The sequence below is a fragment of the Bufo bufo genome, chromosome 3 (assembly GCF_905171765.1).
Source record: "Bufo bufo chromosome 3, aBufBuf1.1, whole genome shotgun sequence".
Taxonomy (NCBI): domain Eukaryota; kingdom Metazoa; phylum Chordata; class Amphibia; order Anura; family Bufonidae; genus Bufo; species Bufo bufo.
In genome coordinates this window covers 235,380,368-235,397,678 of record NC_053391.1, presented here as the reverse complement: position 1 = coordinate 235,397,678, position 17,311 = coordinate 235,380,368, and the positions used below count along the sequence as shown (strand labels likewise).

The 17,311-nt window shown below is 47.8% G+C and overlaps 1 protein-coding gene across 5 annotated transcripts in view; it reads right to left on the bottom strand.

Moving 5' to 3' along the window:
* Positions 1-17,311, bottom strand: part of LOC120995068 (C4b-binding protein alpha chain-like) — a 694,048-nt gene that overhangs the window by 511,847 nt on the left and 164,890 nt on the right. For all 5 annotated transcript variants that reach the window (XM_040424045.1, XM_040424047.1, XM_040424046.1 and 2 more), the window contains one exon: positions 5,035-5,114. In XM_040424045.1, coding sequence (XP_040279979.1) covers positions 5,035-5,114 — 80 coding nt within the window. The remainder of the gene's footprint in view (positions 1-5,034; positions 5,115-17,311) is intronic.

Here is a 17,311-nt window from a genome sequence, read left to right as displayed (position 1 = left end):
TCTCCCCTCCTCGGTTACCCAAGGAACTACGTACTCTGCCGCCAACGTTGTCAGCTGGAAATTTTTGGAGCAATTTTTCCACAATGACCTTCTGGTATTGCACCATTTTGCTAGTCCTCTCCACCACAGGAATGAGAGATGAGAAGTTCTCTTTGTGAACGAGAAGACCAGTAATCAGTGTTGTCAAAAAATGCGTATAACGCGAGGGTCACAGGAAAGGCAGCATAACAAAGTCAGCCATATGTGCCAGAGACTCAACAGACAAGACTTCGATGTCCTCATCAGAAGGATTACTCTCAATCTCCTAATCCTCTTCTGCCCACCCATGCTGAACAGATGGAATAAACCTGCTACAGGTACTATCCTCTGTAGCGGAGGCAACCGTCTCCTGCTCCTCCTCATCATCCAAGTCGCGCTGAGAAGACAAACTGAGAGCGGTCTGGCTATGACCCTGTGTACTGTCTTCCCTCATTTCCACCACTTCCACATGCAAAGCATCTGCCTTCATTGTGAGCAGCGAGCGTTTCAGTAGACACAGAAGTGGGATGGTTACGCTGATAATAGCGGCATCGCCGCTCACCATCTGTGTTGATTCCTCAAAGTTGCGTAAAAACCTCACAGAGGTCAGACATCTATGCCCACTCCTCGCTTGTGAAGAGCAGAAGCTGACTGGAAAGGTGACAACCATGGTGCAGCTGGTATTCAACTATGGTCCACTGCTGCTCACAAAGCCTGGCCAACATATGAAACATCGAGTTCCAGTGCGTGCTCACGTCTCACAACAGTTGGTGAGCTGGCAATTGCAAGCGCTGCTCCAGCGTTGCTAGACCGGCGGAAGCTGACTTTCAGAAATGGGCACACACACATCGCACCTTCACCAGTAGTTCAGGCAAATTGGGGTAGGTTTGGAGAAACTGCTGAACCACTAAGTTGAACACATGGGCTAGGCATGGTATGTGTGTCAGCTTGCCGAGCTCCAAGGCCGCCACCAAGTTACGGCCATTATCAGACAGAATCATGCCTGGTTATAGGTTGAGTAACGAGAGCCACAGCTCAGTCTGGTCCCTTATACATGGCAACAGCTCTGCGGCGGTGTGCTGTTTGTCACCTAAGAAAATTAGTTTTGAGCACGGCCTGTTGCCGCTTCTTCACTGCAGTGCTACACTGCTTCCAGCTACTGACTGGTGCTGCAAGATGAGAATTCAGAGGGGGAAGTGGAGGAGGAGAAGGGGGGGGGGTTGCAGCCACTAATGTAGGTGGTGGCGAAAATCCTGATGGAAGTAAGGCTCGCAATCCTTGGCGTCGGTAGCACCTGTGCAATGCTAGGGTACAACTCGCTCCCGGCCACCACAACGTTCACCCAGTGTGCCATCAGGGAAATATAGCATCCCTGGCCAAAAGCACTTGTCCATGTGTTAGTCATTAAGTGGACCTTCCTAATAACTGCGTTGGTCAGGGCATGGGTGATGTTACGGGACACATACTGGTGTAAGGCGGGGATTGGACACCGGGAAAAATAGTGGTGGCTGGGGACTTAGTAACGTGGGACGGCCGCCGCCATCAGTCAGCGGAAAGCCTCAGTGTCCTCAAGCCTAAATGACATTTCCAGGGCCAGCAATTTGGAAAGGCTCACATTTAGTGCTATGGCCTGTGGGTGGGTGGCTGGGTATTTGCGCTTTTGTTCAAAGGCCTGGGGTATGGACATCTGTACGCTGCACTGGGACACAGAAGTGGATGTGCTAGCTGATGGTGCTTGCGAAGGTCCAGGTGAAGGGCGGGAGGCATCCGGGCCAGCACGTAACACAGGGGAAGAGGAGGCAGTGGTGTGACACTGATTGTGGACCCAGGTGTTCGGCCCACCTATTTGGGTGCTTTGATGCCATGTGGCGGATCATGCTGGTGGTGGTGAAGTTGCTAGTGTTCACACCCCTGCTCATTTTGGTACAGCACAGGTTGCAAATGACAATTGTTTTATCATCCGCACTTTCCTCAAAAAAGCGCCAGACTGCGGAACATCTACCCCTTGGCAAGGGAGATTGCTGCAAGGGAGTGCTCCGGGGAACTGTTGCGGGCCTGTTTGGTTGGCCCGCCTTCTCCCTTTTGCCACCCCACTGCCTCTTCCAGCCTGTTGTGGTGCTGCAGATCCCTCCCCCTCTGTACTGCCGTCCTCCCTCGGCTTACCACCTTCCCGGGTTGGGTCAGTGATTTCATCGTCCACCACCTCCTCTTCGACTTCCTCACTTTGGTCATCCTCCTGACTTGTTGACCTAACAAGAACCTCACTTATTGACAACTGTATCTCATCCTCATCATCAACCTCTTCAGACAGTAATTGCCGTTGACTTATTGGCAACTGTGTCTCATCATCATCATCCACCTTGTTAACAGTAATTGCCGTTCCCCACCATCATCTTCTTCTGACTGTGGATGCTCAAGAGTTTGGGAATCAGTGCACAAGATCTCCTCATGTCCCTCTTCAAGCAGGATTGGCGAGAGGGCCAAATCATGGAATTGCGATGAAAAGAGCTCCTCAGGAATATCCGAGTGTGGGATCACTTGTTTGCCAAGACTCTCCATGGTGGGAGGAAGGAGGATCAGAGTGAGGATTCTGTTGACCAGACTCTTGGCTACTGAGACTGGACTTTGTGGAAGACAGGGTGGCGCTAACCGACTGGAAGCATTATCTGCTGCAATCCAACCGACCACCTGGTCGCACTGGTGTGACTTTGAGAGTGGTGTCCTGTGCCGCCCTGCAAACTGGGACATGAAGCTAGGTATCGTGGATGAGTGTGTTTCTTGTGCCCTGGCAGCAGGCACAGATTCACCACGCCCAGGGCCACGGCCTCTGCGTGCACCATCATCAGAACGGCCACTTCCCTGTCCCTTACTGCTCGCCTTGAGCATATTAAATGGTATACATGCTTGCAAGTATGTCACACATACAGTAGCGTATGCGCAAATAAATTACACTGAATGTCACAGTGTGAGCAGCGGCGAAAAAATGACACTAAATGTCACAGATATTTAGGATGCGCAAACATTATACAGGAGATGTAGCGCAGGTAATGTCACTGTCACCAGCGGCTAAGAAAAAATTACACTGAATATCACAGATATTTAGGATGCGCAAACGTTATACAGGAGATGTAGCGCAGGTACTGTCGCTGTCACCAGCGGCTAACAAAAAATTGCACTGAATGTCACAGATATTTAAGATGCGCAAACGTTATACAGGAGATTTAGCGCAGGTAATCTCGCTGGCACCAGGAATTTGCATCACCTGGCCTTTCCTAATGATGCTTGTGAGCAATCCTTGAAGGCTATGTACACTTTTGGGGGTAATTTTTTTTATTACTGCATTGTACTCATTTTGAGCTAGAAATAGTTTTTCAAATTGGTCTTTATTATAAATATGGCATCCTTTTTCTGTACAGAGCTGACATGCTCTAGTAGCAACCTTAGCAGAGATAAGGCGGACTCCTTATTTCTGCTCTCTGCCCTTATAAACACTCATTATAGCTCAGTTCTTATCTTACTGATAAGAATGTGGCTTAAATAACTGTTTATGACCTTTTAGTAGTTTAGAGATAAGGTTTATTAGATGACCTGGCACAAAGTGAAAGTACCAGTCACACAGCTAGGAAACCAGTTAACCCTTTGAGACAGAACAGCTCAGTATTTTTAATAAAGGCCAATTGAAAAAAAAGATTTTTAGCCAAAAATGAATAACATACAATCATAAAAAATTGCCTCCAAAGGTGTACATAGCCTTTAACCCTAACAGGCTATTTCAAGTCTGAGACTTAGGTCAAAGTTATCTGAGTGCTCAAATCTCCTTGGGTAACCATGGTTTTACAAGGTACGCCTTTCCTTTTTTCAGTCTAACATTGTACACAACCAAACTAATATTGCTGATATACAGTACACTGATATTGCTTAAAATGTTGGAAAGTGTGTGTCAGCTTTAACTTTATGCCTTTTGGAGATCATTTCATCTTCAACTTGCTTAACTGCTCACCGTAACAGTAATTCTGACTAGGGATGGTCAAACTTTTGCATGCCACTGTATCTAACAGCCATACTAAAAAGACTGATTGTTAAACAATGTATCGCTAGCAATTGAGCCCCCAAGATCCCCATTCTTCCTCATGGCGTAAAAATGGCAAGGAATGTCTGAATGGAGCAACAGTCTAGCATGTGCACTGATGCTCCATTCAAAGTTTATTTGTGGGAAAGCACCATTAACACTGAAGGTACAATATTGTGTCAATCAGGGAAATGAAATGAATGTTGTTGTTACTTCTCTGCATCACTGGCATTCCTATAAACAGCTAAAGCAACTCTCCAGGAGCGAATAGAAGAGAATCCAACTTGTCAGCATACTGGACTCCTGTGGCACATGAAGTATTATCGGGAATAATTCCCATTACATCAGGGCTAAATTGCTTAGGGTCATCTCACATGTCCTTAGGTGTTTTGCGGTCTGCAAATTGCGGATCTGCAAAACACGGACATCGGCAATGTGTTTTGCCACAATTTGTGGACCGCACATCGCCGGCACTATAATAGATAATGCCTTTCCTTGTCTGGACAAGAATAGGACATGTTCTATTTCTTTCGGGAACGGAGTTGCAGATCCGGAAGTGCGGATCCAGAAATTCGGATGCGGACAGCACAGTGTGCTGTCCGCATCTGTTCCGGCCCCATTGAAAATGAATGGGTCCGCACCCGTTCCGCAAAATTGCGGAACGGATCCGGACCATTCATACGGACGTGTGAATGTACCCTTATGCTATGTTTTTTAAATATTCAATATCGCCAATATCCTGTTCAGCTGTTCAGTCTTATGAGCTCTAATTGTTAAGCTATTGGTAATGATTTATTAAACTTTTAACCATGGCAAATTGCAAATCAAGTACTTATACTTTAATAGAGATTTTTTTTCACTAATTACAATGACTTATTTAAGAGAAATTGTTCTTATTTTAAGGAATCTGATATTCAAGTCCACACTTTAATCATTTAACATTTTACCTTCAAATACTGGCAAAGTACCCTCCCAACTTCCATTTAATCCGCATTTGACAAAATCACTCAGGGAAACCATTTTGTACCTAAAATGAAAAGGACAACACCATTGTAAATACATATGCATTTAACATGTCCTAGCACTACTACGTTTCTGATAAGGTATTTAGTACATTGTTTTTGCTTCCTTAATCTATTCAAGTGAATGGCCTCTAAGCTCTACTATGAATCTGATAATGCACTTTTATTATAATGTTTTGCATTCTTGATTTATTCAAGTGAATGTCCTCCCTTTAATACAATTTCTAACCTATATTGCTTAAATTCTGTTCTGATTAATTACCTATACTACCTTTACAGTAGTTGATGTTGGGTTTACTTACTCCAAACCCCCTGACCTATTTAAAAACAGGGTATACTGTACAGCAAGTTCCTAAACTGGCCCTAGTGGAAGCTGCAGGTAAAATGTTATGTTTTTAATATATCTGTATACAGGGAATATTCAGTTCTATAATCAAAAGAATGGAAATAATGTGATAAATGGTATGGTTATGTTAAAAAAAAAACTTTAAAAAAACAGTACAGTATTCTGTATATAAAAAGGTGGTGTTTCATTGTTAATATGCATTAAAAAGCTTCATTTCGATTAGTTGGTATGCAATTATTTGTTTATATATGTAATTGTATATGTGTATGTAATTGTATATGTGTATGTAATTGACCCGGTGCCCTTTCTCGACTACATAACTTCATGTCAGTGAATGCTCTTTTCAAATACCATATGTTGAAAGCTCCATGTCCTGTGCTTTATAATATACACATCATGTGCTGCTGAGGAATGGGGAGCATTAGATCATGAGCATAGAATATGTACATGAATGCCAGTCACAGACCATGGCCAGGTTGGATAATAAAGCATTAATTTACAGGTGCATCTCAATAAATTAAAATATAATCAAAAAGTTAATTTATTTCAGTAATTCAATTCAAAAAGTGAAACTCATATTATATAGATTTCTGATATAGATATTTCAAGTGTGTATTTCTTTTAATTTTAATAGTTATCACTTATAGTTAATGAAAACCCAAAAGTCAGTATCTCAGAAACGTAGAATGTTGTGAAAAAGTTAAATATTGTAGAGTCACGGAGTCACACTCTAATCAGATAATGAATTCAAAATACCTGCAAAGTCCTAAGACTTTAAATGGTCCCTGAGTCTGATCCAGTAGGCTACACAATCATGGGGAAGACTACCAACTTAACAGTTGTCCAGAAGAGAGTCATTGACACCATCCAGAATAATCCTTGAAAGGATTGTCAAAAAAGGCTATTCAAGAATTTGAGGTGATTCACAAGGAGTGGACTGCAGCTGGAGTCAGTGCTTCAAGAGCCACCACACAGACATATCCAGGATATGGGCTACAACTGGCACATTACTTGTGTCGAGCCACTCATGATCCAGAGGCAATGTCAGAAGCGTTTTACCTGGGCTAAGGAGTAGTGTTGATCGAGCACCAAAGTGCTTGGGTGCTCGAGTAGAACACTTTGGGATGCTCGGGTGCTCTATGGAGCACCCGAGCACAATGAAAGTCAATGGGAGAACCCGAGCATGAAACCTTGAACCCCCTGCTCTGAAGAGGGGAGGGTGTCTGGTTCATAGGAAAAGGTCAGAAATTGATGGAAACACCACTGAAATGGTTTGGGAACAGCATGGGGATGATGTCTGGATGCATCTTGGACTCCCAGGTCGCTGCTGGGAATGATGTTGTCCGAGTAGTAAGCGACTTTTACAGACAATAATATGCACAAAACCAAAGAAAAAAATTGATTTTAGAGGAAAAATTGTTAGGAAACATTCTTTCCTGTATATTTACTTGTATATAAAGTGCAAGTGCTGCCAAAAATTATAAGGAAAAGGCACTCCGATACAACCTGTATATCACATAAAGGAGGGCCTCATTCACATTGTGGTACAATTGTTCAGGTAGTGCGACTCCTACACTCATAAAGCCTATGCACTAAGTAAAAGGCTGCCAAAAATTATGAGGAACCGGCACTCCAATACACCCTTTATTACACATAAAGGAGGGCATCATACACACCTTTGAAAAATTATGATTGATGGCCTGCTAGCGACCCTCAAAAACATTCAGAGTAAGGGCCTGCTGGTGACCCTCTAAAACATTAGGGGCGAGGGACTGCTGCTGATCTGACCATCTAAAAAATTAGGGGCGAGGGTCTGCTGCTGAGCTGACCATCTAAACCATTAGGGGTGAGGGTCTGCTACTGAGCTGACCATCTAAAAAATTAGGGGTGAGGGTCTGCTGCTGAGCTGACCCTCTAAAACATTAGGGGCAAGGGCCTGCTGCTGATGTGAACATCTAAAAAAATTAGGGGTGAGGGTCTGCTGCTGAGCTGACCATCTGAAAACATAGGGGTGAGGGTCCGCTGCTGATTTAACCATCTAAAATATTAGGGGTGAGGGTCTGATGCTGATCTGACCATCTAAAACAATAGGGGTGAGGGTCTGCTGATGAGCTGACCCACTAAAACATTAGGAGCGAGGGCAGCCTAATAAGCATGTTGATATGATGGAGGAGGAGGAGGACGAGAAAAGGAAGATTGAACAATATACCCTATTTTGTGGTGGAAGAGGTAAATGGGAATACAGTGTATTCAAGCCACATTTAAAGTGTCATTATGTTCAGCCGCTTTTCTTCTGGCGGAGTAGAGAAGTCAGGGGCAATCCAGGCCTTGTTCATTTTGATAAGAGTCAACCTGTCAGCATTTTCAGTTGACAGGCGGATGCGCTTATCAGTTATTATGCCCCGAGCAGCACTAAATACCCGCTCTGACAAAACGCTGGAGGCAGGGCAGGCCAGCACCTCCAAGGCATAGAGCGCCCGTTCGTGCCACATGTCCAGCTTGGACACCCAATAGTTATAAGCACAGAAGAAATAAATGAGGATGCTGACACGGTCTTTTACGTACTCCTTCACCATCTTCCAAAAAATGTTTCCCTCCTTGTGAAGCTAGGCCGCGCATCAGGGTGAGGGTGCTGGCAGGGTATCATGAAACTGTCCCAGGCCTTGGAGAGTGTTGCTGTCACAGGTTAAGGGGAAGGGAAAACACCAAATACACACACCACAACAAATAGACAACAATCTAGGCCTCAAAAGCTAAGGAAGAGGGATGGTGACATCCTAGTAATCCCTAGGCCTTTCCCTAACTCCTGCCAGTATGAGCAGATCCTGATGGTGGAAATACTCATACACCGGATACCTAAAGCCCTGCTAAAACTGACGATCCCTAAGATAGGTAGAAGGGGATGAGACAGCTGGTTCCTTCCAGAATGAAGGAACCTGCGTCTCCCTGAGGCCTATAAACAACACACAACAGATAATAGGAAATAGCGAAGGCAACAAGTGCTTAGCTTAGAGACGTATGGAGAAGCAGGAGATCCAAGACAAACCAGTAGAGTTGAGCGAACACCTGGATGTTCGGGTTCGAGAAGTTCGGCCGAACTTCCCGGAAATGTTCGGGTTCGGGATCCGAACCCGATCCGAACTTCGTCCCGAACCCGAACCCCAATGAAGTCAATGGGGACCCAAACTTTTGGGCACTAAAAAGGCTGTAAAACAGCCCAGGAAAGAGCTAGAGGGCTGCAAAAGGCAGCAACATGTAGGTAAATCCCCTGCAAACAAATGTGGATAGGGAAATTAATTAAAATAAAAATTAAAAAAATAAAAATGAACAAATATCAATTGGACAGAGGTCCCATAGCAGAGAATCTGGCTTCACGTCAGCAGAGAATCAGTCTCTTCATGCCATAGCAAAGAATCTGGCTTCATGTCAGCAGAGAATCAGTCTCTTCATGCTATAGCAGAGAATCTGGCTTCATGTCAGCGCAGAATCAGTCTTCATGTCATAGAAAAGAATCAGGCTTCACGTCACCCACCACTGGAACAGGCCACTGTCACACATTTAGGCCCAGGCACCCAGGCAGAGGAGAGAGGTCCCGTTTGTCTGTAATGACGCACCCTGCCGTGCTGAATACACGTTCAGACAAAACGCTGGCCGCCGGGCAGGCCAGCACCTCCAAGGCATAAAAGGCTAGCTCTGGCCACGTGGACAATTTGGAGACCCAGAAGTTGAATGGGGCCGAACCATCAGTCAGTACGTGGAAGGGTGTGCACAGGTACTGTTCCACCATGTTAGTGAAATGTTGCCTCCTGCTAACACGTTCCGTATCAGGTGGTGGTGCAGTTAGCTGTGGCGTGGTGACAAAACTTTTCCACATCTCTGCCATGCTAACCCTGCCCTCAGAGGAGCTGGCAGTGACACAGCTGCGTTGGCGACCTCTTGCTCCTCCTCTGCCTTCGCCTTGGGCTTCCACTGGTTCCCCTGTGACATTTGGGAATGCTCTCCGTAGCGCGTCTACCAACGTGCACTTGTAGTCGCGCATCTTCCTATCACGCTCCAGTGTGGGAAGTAAGGTGGGCACATTGTCTTTGTACCGGGGATCCAGCAGGGTGGCAACCCAGTAGTCCGCACACGTTAAAATGTGGGCAACTCTGCTGTCGTTGCGCAGGCACTGCAGCATGTAGTCGCTCATGTGTGCCAGGCTGCCCAGAGGTAAGGACAAGCTGTCCTCTGTGGGAGGCGTATCGTCATCGTCCTGTGTTTCCCCCCAGCCACGCACCAGTGATGGGCCCGAGCTGCTTTGGGTGCCACCCCGCTGTGAACATGCTTCATCCTCATCCTCCTCCACCTCCTCCTCATCCTCGTCCTCCTCGTCCTCCAGTAGTGGGCCCTGTCTGGCCACATTTGTACCTGGCCTCTGGTGTTGCAAAAAACCGAAACAGCGCAACAGGGCACACAGGTCTCGCATGGAGGCCCAGTCATTGGTGGTGAAGTGTGTCTGATCCGCAGTGCGACTGACCCGTGCGTGCTGCAGCTGAAACTCCACTATGGCCTGCTGCTGCTCGCACAGTCTGTCCAGCATATGCAAGGTGGAGTTCCACCTGGTGGGTACGTCGCATATGAGGCGGTGAGCGGGAAGGCCGAAGCTACGCTGTAGCGCAGACAGGCGAGCGGCGGCAGGGTGTGAACGCCGGAAGCGCGAACAGACGGCCCGCACTTTATGCAGCAGCTCTGACATGTCGGGGTAGTTGCGAATGAACTTCTGCACCACCAAATTCAGCACATGCGCCAGGCAAGGGATGTGCGTCAAACCGGCTAGTCCCAGAGCTGCAACGAGATTTCGCCCATTATCGCACACCACCAGGCCGGGCTTGAGGCTCACCGGCAGCAACCACTCGTCGGTCTGTTGTTTTATACCCCGCCACAACTCCTGTGCGGTGTGGGGCCTGTCCCCCAAACATATGAGTTTCAGAATGGCCTGCTGACGTTTACCCCGTGCTGTGCTGAAGTTGGTGGTGAAGGTGTGTGGCTGACTGGATGAGCAGGTGGAAGAAGAGGAGGAGGAAGCTGAGTAGGAGGAGGAGGAGGAGACAGGAGGCAAAGAATGTTGCCCTGCGATCCTTGGCGGCAGAAGGACGTCCGCCAAACAGCTCTCCGTCTGGGGCCCAGCCGCCACTACATTTACCCAGTGTGCAGTTAGGGAGATATAGTGTCCCTGGCCGTGCTTACTGGTCCACGTATCTGTGGTTAGGTGGACCTTGCCACAGATGGCGTTGCGCAGTGCACACTTGATTTTATCGGACACTTGTTTGTGCAGGGAAGGCACGGCTCTCTTGGAGAAGTAGTGGCGGCTGGGAACAACATACTGTGGGACAGCAAGTGACATGAGTTGTTTGAAGCTGTGTGTGTCCACCAGCCTAAATGACAGCATTTCATAGGCCAGTAGTTTAGAAATGCTGGCATTCAGGGCCAGGGATCGAGGGTGGCTATGTGGGAATTTACGCTTTCTCTCAAATGTTTGTGAGATGGAGAGCTGAACGCTGCCGTGTGACATGGTTGAGATGCTTGGTGACGCAGGTGGTGGTGTTGGTGGTACATCCCATGTTTGCTGGGCGGCAGGTGCCAACGTTCCTCCAGAGGCAGAGGAAGAGGCCGAGGCGGTGGCAGCAGCAGCAGAAGAGGCCGAGGCGGCGGCAGCAGCAGAAGAGGCCGAGGCGGCGGCTGCAGAAGAGGCCGAGGCAGGAGGCAGCAGCAGAAGAGGCAGCAGGGGGAGCCTGAGTGACTTCCTTGTTTTTAAGGTGTTTACTCCACTGCAGTTCATGCTTTGCATGCAGGTGACTGGTCATGCAGGTTAGCTAAGGTTCAGAACGTTAATGCCTCGCTTCAGGCTCTGATGGCACAGCGTGCAAACCACTCGGGTCTTGTCGTCAGCACATTGTTTGAAGAAGTGCCATGCCAGGGAACTCCTTGAAGCTGCCTTTGGGGTGCTCGGTCCCAGATGGCGGCGGTCAGTAGCAGGTTGAGTCTCTTGGTGGCGGGTGTTCTGATTTTGCCCACTGCTCCCTCTTTTGCTACGCTGTTGGCTCGGTCTCACCACTGCCTCTTCCTCCGAACTGTGAAAGTCAGTGGCACGACCTTCATTCCATGTGGGGTCTAGGACCTCATCGTCCCCTGCATCGTCTTTCACCCAGTCTTGATCCCTGACCTCCTGTTCAGTCTGCACACTGCAGAAAGACGCAGCAGTTGGCACTTGTGTTTCGTCATCATCAGAGACGTGCTGAGGTGGTATTCCCATGTCCTCATCATCAGGAAAAATAAGTGGTTGTGCGTTAGTGCATTCTATCTCTTCCACCCCTGGGGAAGGGCTAGGTGGATGCCCTTGGGAAACCCTGGCAGCAGAGTCTTCAAACAGCATAAGAGACTGCTGCATAACTTGAGGCTCAGACAGTTTCCCTTATATGCATGGGGGTGATGTGACAGACCGATGGGCTTGGTTTTCATGCGCCATCTGTGCGCTTTCTGCAGAAGACTGGGTGGGAGATAATGTGAACGTGCTGGATCCACTGTCGGCCACCCAATTGACTAATGCCTGTACCTGCTCAGGCCTTACCATTCTTAGAACGGCATTGGGCCCCACCAAATATCGCTGTAAATTCTGCTGGCTACTGGGACCTGAGGTAGTTGGTTCACTAGGACGTGTGGCTGTGGCAGAACGGCCACGTCCTCTCCCAGCACCAGAGGGTCCACTAACACCACCACGACCATGTCCACGTCCGCGTCCCTTATTAGATGTTTTCCTCATTGTTCCCGTTCACCACAATTTTGAGAATGGCAAATTTGGGAATGGTTTTTCAACCCAGAAAAAAAAGTGTGCTTTTACGGTCACTACAAATAACTTGACCAGCTAAAACAGTACAGATTTGGTTAAATAGAGATGTGAGGCCTGTTTTTTTTTGCGCTGTGTGACAGGTATAGGTTTAATCACAGAATCAGATTTCTATCAGCACGCTAGCGTGTGTCTTAGGTTTTTCTGAATGACACTATCAGTACCTTCAATGTAAGATATTCTTTTTGGGATAGATTTCAAGTAGGCCTCAAATACCAGAAACTAGTTATTTTGAGAATGGCAAATTTGGGAATAGTTTTTCAACCCAGAAAAAAAAGTGTGCTTTTACGGTCACTACAAATAACTTGACCAGCTAAAACAGTACAGATTTGGTTGAATAGAAATGTCAGGTCTATTTTTTAGGCACTGGGTGACAGGCTCAACTTGCCCCTGATGTAATATATGGCCAAAAAATAACCACACTGTTGATGGTTAAATGCACTTGGGTGACACAGGCTCAGCCTGCACCAGATGAAGTATATGGCCAAAAAATAAATCAGACTGTTGATGGTTAAATGCACTTGGGTGACACAGGCTCAGCCTGCAACTGATGTAGTATATGGCCAAAAAATAACCAGACTGTTGATGGTTAAATGCACTTCGGTGACACAGGTTCAGCCTGCAGCTGATGTAGTATATGGCCAAAAAATAAATCAGACTGTTGATGGTTAAATGCACTTGGGTGACACAGGCTCAGCCTGCAACTGATGTAGTATATGGCCAAAAAATAACCAGACTGTTGATGGTTAAATGCACTTCGGTGACACAGGCTCAGCCTGCAGCTGATGTAGGATATAGCACAAAATAACCACACTATCGATGGTTAAATACACTTGGTGATAGCTTGTGCTGGCGCACCACAAGTCACAAAATGGCCGCCGATCACCCCAGAAAAAAAGTAATCTAAAAACGCTCTGGGCAGCCTCAAAAAAGTGAGCAAGTCAATAATAGCACTTCAATGATCCACAGCTGCAGATCGATCACAGAATGAAGTCTTTTGGAGGAGTTAATCTGCCTAATCTCGCCCTAATGTCGCAGCTGCAACCTCTCCCTACACTGATCATAGCAGAGTGACGTGCGGCGCTACGTGACTCCAGCTTAAATAGAGGCTGGGTTACATGCTGCACTGGCCAATCACAGCCATGCGAATAGTAGGCATGGCTGTGATGGCCTCTTGGGCCAAGTAGTATGACGCTTGTTGATTGGCTGCTTTGCAGCCTTTCAAAAAGCGCCAAGAAAGCGCCGAACACCGAACCCGAACACAGACTTTTACGAAAATGTTCGGGTTCGGGTCCGTGTCATGGACACCCCAAAATTCGGTACGAACCCGAACTATACAGTTCGGGTTCGCTCATCCCTACAAACCAGCACTAGCAACTCCAAGCAGAAACTATCAACCACATGGTCAGCAGTGTGAGGCGGATCTAAATAAAGCCTCATCACTGATAACGAGTGGCACCTGAGGAGAGGTGAGATCCTGTCAAACAACATACAATCTCCTCATCCTCGTCCTCCTCTTCAGCCCATCTACACTGAACAGATGGAATAAACCTGTTATGGGTACTACCCTCTGTAGCGGAGGCTACCTTCTCTTGCTCCTCCTCCGCATTATCATCCAATTTGTGCTGAGAAGACGAACTGAGGGTGGTCTGGCTATCACCCTCTGTACTGTCTTCCTCCATTTCCAACTCTTCCACATGCAAAGCATCCGCCTTCATTGTGGGCAGCGAGCATTTCAGTAGACACAGAAGTGGGATGGTTACGCTGATAATAGCGGCATCTGTGTTGATTCCTCAAAGTTGTGTAAAACCTCACAGAGGTCAGACATCCATGCCCACTCGTCGCTTGTGAAGAGCAGGAGCTGACTGGAAAGGCGATGACCATGTTGCAGCTGATATTCAACTAATGCCCTCTGCTGCTTACAAAGACTGGCCAACATGTGGAACGTGGAGTACTAGCGCGTGCTCACGTCGTACAATAGCTGGTGAGCTGGCAATTGCAATCGCTGCTGCCGCGTTCCCAGACCGGCGACAGCTGTAGATGACTTTCAGAAATGGGCACACACGCGGCGCATAGTGATGATCGAGCATGCTCGGCCGAACAGCAGTCTCCGCCCCGCACGTTTATTGGCTGCTACGTAGTCAATAAACGTGTAGGTAAGTGCTGCCCTCACTGTAATGCTGTAGCCATGTTGGCTGCTGGCATTACAGTGATTGGCTGGCCGGAAAGCGTCATCTGGTGCTATATAGCACCCGATAACGCATGTTCGGCTCATTCTTAGTCAGGGAGAGCTGTGCTAAGAAAGGGACAGACAGTGTACGGAGTGATTTAAGAATATTTTTACCACCAAAACTTTTCAGAGACCCAAAAGTCCTTTTAAGTACTATTGTGTGTGGCAGCAGCAATCTATATTTTTAGCGCAACCTGCGCTAAATAGCGTACAATAGTTAGGCAGCTGCAGACAACGACATTAGCTGCACCACATCTCCAGTGTAAAGTGTGCGCATACAAAAAAAATCAGTGACATCCAGTGTACTTATTCTGTAGACTCTGTCCGCTGTGGACAGTGACATTAGCTGCGCCACATCTCCAGTGTAAAGTGTGCGCATCCCAGTGTACTTTTTCCGTAGACGGTGTCCACTTCTGACAGTGACATTACCAGTGCCACATCTCCAGTGTAACGTGTGCGCTTAAAAAAATGTATCTGTGACCTACAGTGTACTTTTTAACGCTTTGGACAGTGACATTACCGGTGGTACCTCTCCTGTATAACGTTTCCTCATCCCAAATACCTGTGACATTCCCTGTAATTTTTTATTAGGCGCTGGTGACAGCATTGACATTATCTGCGGGATATCTCCTGTGTGACGTTTCCATATACCAAATACCTTTTTAAATGTTATTGTGCATACAGTTTCAAATCCTACGCCACTGTACGTGTGACATACTTTCAAGCACATATAACATTTAATATGTAGAAGGCGAGCAGTCAGGGACGAAGAAGTGGCCGTGATGCTGATGGTGCACGCAGAGGCCTTGGGCGCGTTGAAACTGTTCCTGCTGCCAGAGCACAAGAAAAACAAATCATCCACGATACCTAGCTTCATGTCCCAGTTTGCAGGGCAGCGCAGGACACCACTCTTGAAGTCAGACCAGTGCGACCAGGTGGTCGGTTAGATTGCAGCAGATAATGCTTCTAGTTGGTTAAGCACCACCCTGTCTTCCACCAAGTCCAGTCTTGATACTCCTTCCCCCCACCATGGAGAGTCTGGCCAAACAAGTGATCCCACACTTGGATATTCCGAGGACCTCTTTTCATCGCCATTCCTTGATTTGGCCCTCTCGCCAAACACCTATGAAGAGAGACAGATCTTGTGCCCTGATTCCCAAACTCTTGAGCATCCACAGTCACAAGAAGATGACGTGGGGAACGGAAATTACTGTTTAATGAGGTGGATGATGATGAGTTGTCAATCACTGAGGTTGTGGTTACTTAACAAGTCAGGAGGAGGAGCAGAGTGAGGAAGTGGAAGAGGAGGTAGTGGACAATGAAGTCACTGACCCAACCTGGGAAAGTGGAAAGCCGAGCGAGGACAGCAGTACAGAGGGGGAGGGATCTGAGGCACCACAACAGGCTGGAAGAGGCAGTGTGTCACGGCTGAGGATGGGGGAAATCCTCAGCCGTGTGGAGCCCGGTGATGTTACGGCTGCTTGGCCATGAAGACAGGATTAGGGAGCAGGTCACCTCCTAAACGCATCCCTAACCTGACCCTGGCTCCTAGCTACATGAGCCAACCTTGATGGTAGGAGGGCCCATGCTCCGGAACCTAAAAGTCCCTGCTAGCCCTCAAGATGACCCTCACCTAGGAGCTGAGTAAGACAAGCCCACTCCTCCTAGACACGGAGGAGCAGGAGTCTCAACGGCCAAGCTGCAGGAAAAGGGGAGACATAAACAGCTCTATGGATATGGCAGGTGAACAAAGAGTTCCACCTACCTGCCACAGCCTTGCTGACTGGATCCCTGTGTTAGCAGGGTGCAGATCACAAACGCATCCCCACACAGGGACCCAGATCCATAGCTGCACAAAATCACATATAAAACATCACACGGACATCACACATAACTAGAAATAACTTAAAGCGACATTATGGTTATGACATTAAGGTTTATGACCACAGGGGTGGCTCTTACTGGCAGGTAATAAATACATGAGGCTGCTCTCAGCTAAGCATGGCTGAAGTAACCTGAAGGCCTGCAAAAGCAGTGAGGCTTTATAGGCCAAGAAGCCACACCCCACAGTCGGACACACCCAGTGATCACACACACTAGGAAGGGGATTAACCCTTCCAACACCAGGGAAGGGAAAACACCACTTAAAGGGAACGTGCACACAATAACATGAAACACAGTGCACACATCCACACATCACACACAAAACCGCATGCGCAGCGTAGCGAGCTGCATGGCACAGCTCAGCCTGCTACGCTGCCACATACATACTGTTGCCAGCGGCAACCACAGGTGAGGCCAATACCACAGCCCTCACCTGTGATTGAAGACCAATGACAACCGCTGACAACCGCATGCGGTTCAGGAGTCACGGTCATAGCCATGGCCGTGACACTCCCACCCCTCAAAGCCCCCCCACCAAAAAAAGACACGTGAGGGACTCAGACAAGGGGATAGGAGAAGGGGACGTCCACTCTCAGTGCCGGTTCTAAAAAGGGGTCGCTGTCAGCTGCATCCTCTCCCGGCTCACACTAGCCAGTCCGACGAGGACTGCAGCCCGCACCAGCAACAAAGAGGAAAGAACCACTGAGAGATGGACGAGGGGACTCTCCACTCACGTCCCCACTCCAGTCGCTGCCAGCAGACACTCCTAACCAGCACGCAGCCGGACCACTTACGGAGTGCTGCCAGCAGACGACCAGAGATGGGAACATGGAGAGGGACGAGGGATCCCCAACACGGA